Here is a 9,327-nt window from a genome sequence, read left to right as displayed (position 1 = left end):
TTTTTTTTGCTTTGACGTAAATCAGAAATGACTAAGCAAAATGAATCAGGAAGGTGCAATACATTTTAAGGAAACTTGTTTTAAGTGTTGAGCTTGAATTTCACAGCACAGCTTTGAGAGGCTTTAGTTTGTATCAAGTCATCATGATCACAAAACCTGCTTCCTGGAAGGACTAAAGATTGCAGTTCCTCAAATGGCCACTGGAGGCTGGTTTCAAACTAAGCAATTTCCCATTAATTCCAAAAAAGTAAATTTTTTCCCAATTCTTGGGTAAAAAAAAACCTTTTAAATTGAATATGGAAGTTTTTTTTTGTTGTTGTTCAAATTAGCTCAAATTGATGCATGTTAGGGTGTATCATTTTGATTGGCAGGTGAGTGGACTTAACATAAATTAATTTTTCTTCAAACTTTATTTATTCATTTTGTGCTCTTATTCTTTAATGACTTTTATTTTTTATTTTTTGCATTGTACAGTATTTTTTAGTGATTTTATGTTCTGGACTTGGGTTGCCTCTGCTTTTATAAGTGCTCTACAAATAATACACTGATTGATTGAGTAAGTTATAAGTCGGTAGGCCGTGTGGTCCTCCCACTTCAGACTTCCTTTCAGATTTTCAAGATCTAAAGGGTTCAGTGTGATCACTACAAACTCCTGTTTTATCAGGCAGATTGGTAGATCCGTCAGCAGGATGGTGGACGTTACACATGGAGGTCCAGTGCATCGTGAGATGCAGTCTGAGGCAGAGTCCTAAACTCCAGGTGGAGCTGTCCGTGACTGCGAGAGCGTGACAGCCGGAAAGAGGGAAGAGCAAATCGCTGCATACGGCGAGCTCGACAGAAGCTCCCATCTGTAAAGAGAAACACATCTACATTGTAGAACCTGAAGCTATGCACCAATGTAAACAACAGAAAATTAAACCTTCAAAATGATAAAACATCCTTAGTACTCTAAGATTTAAAATATTTTCCCCCTAAAATACTCTTTATTTTAGCAAAATTTTAAATATAAAAGGAGGATAAAAGAAAGGAAAAGTTGACTTTCAGGAGTTTTATTCAAAGAAAACTCTATTTCCAGGTTTTATAATCAAATTTTACCACAACTTTTGTTTTTTCCCTGCAGTATAATCTTTAATTATAACACAAATCCTTAACTATGAGGCGGGACTTTCAGAATAAAAGCACTGACCTGGCTGAAGGTCGGACTGGTTGAAGACGTCGGTGGAGCCCTTCCAGTAATGAACGGCCATCTTTCCGTGATAATCTCGAATGTTAGTTTTTGCGTCTGTTGAGAGATAAATAATAAGGCGTTCTCATCAGGAGGATCTCACGTGTCACACCCCTCATCACCTGAATCTTTTCTGCAGAACAAACCTCCGAACTTTAGTTCAGGAAGTTCAGTGGGACTCGTGCGGCTCATGCCGGCGTCCCAGCTGAGCAGGCAGGAGGCTGAGTGGAAGAGCTAATGGTTACAGCAAAGTAACCAACCCTCATTATGGGCTGATTAACACCCACCGCCCCCACCCACCCACCGACCTCAAACCCGGTTTATGCGACCCGGCAGAGAAACCCGAACTGAGCTCCATGGCAGTGAAGAGGCCTGCTGTCAGCCAAATCACCACTCAGGAAACCAAATCCTTCGCCTCCAGCTGCCAGCAGATCGGGAGGCGTTTGAGTTGGAGGAACTCTGCGGAGCAAAGCTCAGCTTCTCCCTCTGCATTTTTGTCACAATTCAAATAGAGCAGAGAATAAAGGACCATCTCAAAGCCCACAAAGTCTCATTTGATTTCAGAACGATGTTTTATGAAGCTCAGCAGGATCCGACTATAAAAAAGGTGAATGTCGATCCATCCTGCAGTTAGAGGGGAAAAAACACATAAAAGTTTTCATTTCAGGGAAGCTATTGATCAATGGAGGGGTGGAGCCTAATCACAGACCAATAAAATGTGTTTAACTCAAAACATTATTGAGTTCAGCTAAATTTATTTTAATAAAAATAGTCAGATTTAATTTGCAATAATGCACTTTCCATTTAAAGCCTATAACTGCAAAAACTCAATCTTAAGAAAGTAAAAAGCTCTTCTTTTAAAAAAATGTCTTATTTTCTGTCTTGCAAGGAAAAAAGTTCTAATTAGGAAAGTTTTCAATAGAAAAATAATCTTAGGTTAGGAAAAGTCTTAATAAATAAGAATTCTTGGTAAGACAAATTTCGAACCCAATTTTACCCCAATTTTAGGACATTTTGACTTTTTTCAATGATAGAGAACCGCGGGATGTTATTTCTGATAGTGATGTGGATAATTAAACATCTGAAATAACAATGAAACAAATAAAATAAAAGAAACCCAACAACTGTAAAAATCCTAAAAATATGAGAAGCAATTTGATTATATTGACCACGAATAACCAAAAAAAGTGTTTTTCATCAAACCACATGGTAGTAATTCTTTAGGATGTATTTAAAATGTCTCCTCATTGTTGTGAAGATACTTAAAAGTAGAAAGTGTTAGTTCTGGTGCTGGAAACACCTTCCTTCAGGCGGTGAGGTTCTGCTCCAGCAAATTACAGTTTATTTTGTTGATTTTTATTGGGTTTTTTTTATTGGATTGAGTTGGAATTTAAAAAAACCAGGCCTTCTGCCTTACCCGACACATTTCCACCTATGTGTGATGACTTTTCCTTCTTTTGTGTCCAACACCTTTGTAGAACTTGTGTGGACGTCACATTTACCATGTTTGGTTGGAAGAAATTGGATGGTAAAGGTCAGCTGATTCATTTGTAATTATTTCAATCAACTTTCAGTAGATGACAGCTCTGCTGATGTTGAGTTTTGTTTAAAGAAAGTCCTGAAAGAAGACTTTCAGTTTCAAATCCTGAAGATTGGACACAAAAAAGCCACACCAGTGCTGTTCAGACCAGATCTTTGAGAGAAGAACCATCAGAACTAGAACACAGAGGGAACAGATGAAACACTAAGTTCCTGCAGCCAGAGAAAACATGAGAACTTCATCAGAAGAGTGCGATCACAGAGCTCTGATGCTGCGTTCACACCGGCCTTGGCAACATGCTTTCAAGTGGACACTTCCAATAAAAAGTCTATATTAACACCTGAAACATTTCCAGTGTGTATGAAGCAGAAGAGAAGGACAGCTCTATGTCAGAGAATTTAAAACCTCACTTTTACAACCAAGTTTCAGTTCAACAGTTATTAGTGGCTCCACTCACTGTAGCTGCTGATCAGAGTTCGGACCATGTCCTCGTGTCCATGGATGGAGGCCAAATGAAGAGCCGTGTAACCCTGAAATCACCAAAGACAGACTCATTTGTTCACTCAGCTGAATTCACAGACAAAGCATGGAGGTCATTACAGCAAATACTGAGATTATGAAGTGGAGACAGACAAATCTTATTGTTTTAGAGACAAGAACGAACAAGATAAACAAGAGAAAGGAGAAAAGAAGCAAAAAACAGTTGGTTAAAGGATGAACACAATCATACAAAGAGCTAAAAGGAGACCTAGAACCGGAGTCTAGCTAGAGCAAGACCCCCGTCAGCTGACCCCCTCGGCTGGTGCCTAACCTTAGAACTAGTGCGGACTAGAAGAATCCAACTTGTGATTTCTGCCCAGTGCTCTGAATCTCAGTAAAAAATGAAGTGAAGATTTTACGTGATCTTTACATGGTTTATTCGTTCTTCCTCCTAAGTTTAAAGTGGTTCATTCGTGATACATCTGTGAAAATTTCACGTACAAGCCCACAATTTTTCTTACTTTATTCATATATAATCATGTATGACCATTTTTCATCCGTGTAGTATGCATAAAATGTACATAGTGGCTGTGTGACACGACCTTAAGGGTTTCTAACACTCTTCTCTAGTAGAACATCAAACAGGTCTCACCCCCTTCAGTGAGGCATTGTGGGAATGAGGAGAGGAAAAAAGTGATTAGCAGTGGGGGAGATCGGACTGAAGCTGAGATCACAGAGACGGCTCATGGAGCGACTTACATGCTGCCGTTCAGCAGTTAAAGAGAGGAGGATGTGGAGTAGAAAAGAGGAAGAGGTCAGGACTCACAGTATGAAAACACAATCTTTGTTTCGCTTATGATGTCGTTCTTGAAGAGATGTCGAGACGCAAAAACACCTTGGAACATTTCTGTGTTTTAGCTTCAGTTGAACAGTTTTGTTTTTGAGTGAATAGGGACTGAATTTGTGGTGTAACAAGGACTGAAGTGGTTAATCAAGGTGCATTTCCACTATGTTGACTGGCTTTATCCATATTTACTGGGTGGTGTGTTCAGCTGAGTTAGGTCAAAGTGGAAAGGATTTCTGACTGGAGGACTGATGGCTTGATCTCTTTCAAGAAACTGGTTTATTTTGTTTTAAATTGAGCTTCAATCCGGAAGTCGAGGACCAAACAAAACATCATCAGTGACCAAAACTTCTGTCTTTGATTTCTTACTGAAAAAGCTGAATGGTTTTGTAAACTTTTAAAGTTTTGCAGAACACAGGTGCACACGCTCACCCACCGATCTGACGTTGACATCGGCGCCGGAGCGAAGCATCATGTCCACGGCGTCTCTGCGGCCCTGTTTGGCTGCCCAGTGAAGCGCCGTCTGAAAAAAATATAAATTCATGACTTCATGATGAACATTTGACAAATATAAGAATCAGAGAGCTGACACTTTTAATCAGATCCCTCTATCTTATTGTAAGAAATCTTTAGTTATAATCATTTACACACACATCATCAGCTGCACAGGCATAGAAGGTTCATTCTGAGGCAATAAAGAGTGGGCGGAGCCTGATATCTGATGATTCACTCATAAAAAGAGGGTCATGATAGCAGTAGAGGTGACCTTTGTCCCAAATTTTGGAAAAAAAAATGTTAAAGCTTACTAAAACTTATTTTAAATGCTGTAACTTTACCTGAAGATGCACAAAAAGAGGATTAAAACATTTTAAGCAAAATGAAAGCTTATTTTTCTGAGCTGTTGCTCAGACCGGCTAAAGTCAAATATGAAATTATGACTAATTACAAAGATTTATATTAAATTACTTTAAAAAAAAGGGGGGAAATGTGTCATATTGGATAAATCCAAAATCTTAAGTTCTAATGAAAAACTTAAAATAAACCAGAATTTAACAAAGAAAACATGCAGATTAGTTTTTATTTCAATATTTGCTGTTGTCTGTCCATAGTTGTGCTAAAATATTGTTTCAGAGGGAAAGGACATCTCATTTGAATAAAGTCTTGCTTTGAAGTGAAGTCACACTGATTATCCGGAGCAGATTTGGCTGCGAGCTGCAGACAGACACACAAACTGTAGGAGTGTGAGCTTTAATTCCGTCCGGTGGGATTTCATGCTGAAGAGCCCCATTCAGGGATGCCCCTCTCATGGCCTCTCAGTCGATGGAAAACAGATTGTTAATCGTGTTTGTTGATGTGCTGAAATGAGGGCGTGAGGTATTCAGTGTCCGCAGGAAAACAGACGCATGTTTTTTTCGTCAGGAAGCTGCTAAGTGACACAAGAGTGAACATATTTCTTCTAATCCACCACAGAATCGGAGCCCATCCGACACTCTCTAACGTTCAAGCTGAGGAAAAATTATTATAGCTTTGAAGGGCATCTTCATCTCCACAGGACAAAAACAGGATTCAAAATCAACATTTTTGAAGTTAAAAAAGTTATTTTAAATATCCATCTGGATTCTGGAGTGTTCTCCTGAAGATTTCACTTCAATAGACATCAATTGTTGAGTTTCTGAATCCAGGAAGTCAGTGAAATCTCTTCCTCCCTGATGACTTCACGCAAAACTAACACTTAAACTGTGTCTAAATTTACTTTAATATACTTTTATTTTCTTTTTAGGTGCCAAATTTGCTGCCACCCATTTGCTGAAGTGAAAACTTAATAAATATGAGAAATTGCATTGCCTATTTATGAATCCAGACTTGGTTGATTTTTGAAAAATGCATTCTAAGTATATATATATATTTAATTAAAATTTAGTTCAAATGCAATACAACGTGGTCTGTATTCGGCAGTCTAGTGAGAATTGATCCACACTAGCTTTTTGCAGACTTCTGGGAAATTTCCAGGGAACTGGATTTTGGAATTGTAGATTTGGACATCTTAACAAAATGGTGAACACTATTTAGAGCACTGAGTACTGAGAAAGTGAAACATTGAATTAATTAGGAAAAGTTCTGTAATTTGCTACATTAGTTTTCATCAAATCAAACATTTCAAATGATAATTCACTCAACTTAGAAATTGAATTAGATAAAAACTAATATTTTTCAAGTGTCACAAATTAGAGAACTTTTAAGTGATTGAATGTTTCACTTTTTACAGCATACATGAGGAAGTTTTAACATAACCAGTAAATTTGGATATCGTAAATGTTGGAACTCTTGCTGTAAACTGGAATGTGCAGTGCATTGTGGGATTGAAGCCTGATCCAAACTGAATGGACTAGCACACCTTAACAGAACTACACAGAATCACAGGAGACTCTACAACACAGCGAACACACCACAGGACTTACAAACTGGGTCCATTCAAAGAGAGCAAGATAAGAAGGAAACACAATGTCAGAATTGGAGAAAAAAAATAAACCACATATATTGGTACCTTTTTAAAAAAATTACTTTTCTTTGCTTAATTTAATCTATAGGTTGTGAACTGGCAAATAAACAAAAGTAAATTAAATCATTCTTGATAATTGTGTGATTCTTTGCATTTTTAAATGGTGATTATTTATTAATCTTAGAGGTTCCTGTCATCCAAACATAACTTATTCAACAATTTTCCTTCTCAGTCACCAATACAGTGATTCCCACTGCATTGTGGTCCACCTTCTGTGGTCTCACTCTTTCACAGATTTTTTTCAGTGCAATTTTGCATGATTTTTACATTTTTTTTATAATAGTGCACCATGTTCTGCACCCTAATTGACTGTTAGTATGTCAATCAAACTCCTCTGTGTCGTGTCTCCTGCACAGATGTGTTCAGGTTGTCATGTTTACATAAATCTCTGATCACGATCAGATTTTTGTTTTCAATCTATAATCCTGGACTTATTTTTCTGTGGAGGTCAGAAGTTTGAAAGTTTTAATAAAAGAGAGAAATGTGGGAAATTGTTCTATAAAGTGTGTAGTGAGGATTTTTACAGTCTTAAAACATCTGTAACTCTATTTTGCAGTTTTTTTATTTATTTTTGCCTGACATCACAATTGATGTTCTGATCCGCTTTTATGCTTTTGTTTGTATTTATAATTTGTGAATTTAGTGTCTCCATGAGGATCTATGAATCAGAGACGCTGTAAACTGAAACAAATCCTAACTCAGAATTCTATAAAAACATGTTATTGTCATAACCAACAAACACACAAATTCTAGTTTTAGGTTTGGAGATGCAGACATTTTTCTCTGCAGGCCAATAAAAAACATAAAAACTCTGTAAATTCATAAAAAACGTTGCCCTTTAAGACAAAACTGCAACAATAACGACAGTGAGCGACCCCCTTTCTCTCCCCCTGCTCTGCTGTTTAGACCCCCGCCCTCATGCTGGTGAAGTAAAGTGGATCAAACAAGGTGAATATTGTTTTCTGCCCTCCTAATTCCTTCCAATGTTCCTCAAAAAGCAGCAAAGAGGCGGGGGGCGACCTGCCGCTGCACACGGATGCTTAATGAGAGTTTATTCTGTCATTTCCACACTGACGGCTGCAGGGGGGGGCGCTGTTTTCATTAGAAGGTGCTAAGTGAAGCTGGTCCTGCTGATGTCCACCTGAGTCCACCAACAACAAAAACGCACAAACACAAAGAAAACAAATGTGCACAATGACACAGAAAACACGCACACACACAAACACAATTACAGAAACACACCGACTGTAAATGAGAACTGGACAGAGCGAGCCCTCCCTCCTGGCGTTCCAAACAGGAAATACCTGCTGGCTCCTCTTTTGGAGCGCAGACTCACTATAAATGATGTTAGGCGCATTTTGTGAGTATGTTTGGTGTTTCAGAAAGGCAAAAAACGGCCTTTTTGGAAGTCATTATGTACATAACGACAAACTAACATACAATGTAAGAAATAACGAAAATTAGATAATACCAGGAACAGTACACAGAGATTTGTCGATGAATAGAGTTGGCCACAACTGGAAATAAATAGTCTTATGTTAAACCGAAAATACGTCACACAGCTCTGCAAACAGATTCCCTTCTATAGAGAAATAAACAGCTATTACTTATTCTTTTTGCCAGAATAACCATTATTCAAATTATAAACTGACCAATCAAATGCCTTGATAAAAGTGGGTGGTGCCTGCTGGCCCCCACATCCAACTTTTAAGAGCATTTGACAGATTTTGTAAAGTCCACTTTCAAGTGGTAGAAGGTTTGGATGTGCAACAAGCTCACTTCTGGTTGGTGAGATCGGTTGCCATAGAAATGATGACTCATACAGACTCGGACCAATCACTGCCTTTGGAGAAATTCTGGCTCCAATATGACTGTGTCCGTACTACGATAAAACGGCGACTGAAGTTATTTTATTTCGTTGTAACCTAAAATTTCTTCGGAGGACATCACAATCACTTAGTCCAGTTCTCAGATACAGTCAATTGAAAAAATACTAAGCACAAACTTATTTACACAAAGACAAATCAACAAACAAACATAACAAAGACACACAAAAATGCAAAAAAGCATTATAGTTCCCCTGTAATGAAAGGCCCCACATGGTCACTATTAAGTTTTTTATGAAAAGAAAAAAAATAATTTTTCATTAGTTTTTTTTTTGTTCTGTTTTCTGGTCAGTAAATTTATATTTGTTTTGGGGGGGCTGTAAGCAACCTGAGCCTCCAGAGTCACGTGTGGCTCTTTTGCTCTGTCATTACGTCTCTCTGGCTAAAGAAAAATAAGAAGATTCTAAAACTGGGCTCTCTTAGTTTGAACTGATTTAATTAGATATTTGATTAATTTTAAATAAAATACTCTTATAACCATAGAAAAACGTATGTAATTTCTTTTTTTACATCACTCCTGACAGTAATAGAAAAGAGTTTGTTTGCTTTCTCAGAATTTACATTTTTCAAAAACTTGGCAAAATATTAAAAGGTTTTTATGTCGTATAAGCTTTTATTATCAGAAAACGTTTAAGCACAAATTATCTTGTGCTGAACATTGATTAGTTTCTGTCCATAGGTTATTTTCTAAAAGAACATATTTGTCCAAACTTTATATACTTTCTCTGTTAATAAAAGCAATGAAGTCGTGTTTATATTCTGGTTTACAGCAGCAGTAAGTAAAGAAAATGA

At 37.5% G+C, this 9,327-nt stretch overlaps 1 protein-coding gene across 1 annotated transcript in view; it reads right to left on the bottom strand.

The window, feature by feature from the left end:
• Nucleotides 1–9,327, bottom strand: part of LOC112151890 — a gene marked incomplete at its 5' end in the record, with an annotated part of 24,143 nt that continues 14,816 nt past the window's right edge. The window contains 4 exon segments of the mRNA XM_036212511.1: nucleotides 1–848; nucleotides 1,187–1,282; nucleotides 3,223–3,295; nucleotides 4,526–4,612. Coding sequence (XP_036068404.1) covers nucleotides 700–848; nucleotides 1,187–1,282; nucleotides 3,223–3,295; nucleotides 4,526–4,612 — 405 coding nt within the window.

Source organism: Oryzias melastigma, linkage group LG6, assembly GCF_002922805.2.
Source record: "Oryzias melastigma strain HK-1 linkage group LG6, ASM292280v2, whole genome shotgun sequence".
Classification (NCBI taxonomy): domain Eukaryota; kingdom Metazoa; phylum Chordata; class Actinopteri; order Beloniformes; family Adrianichthyidae; genus Oryzias; species Oryzias melastigma.
The sequence above is the reverse complement of the archived record's forward strand: the minus strand, read 5'-3'. Positions and strand labels throughout refer to the sequence as shown.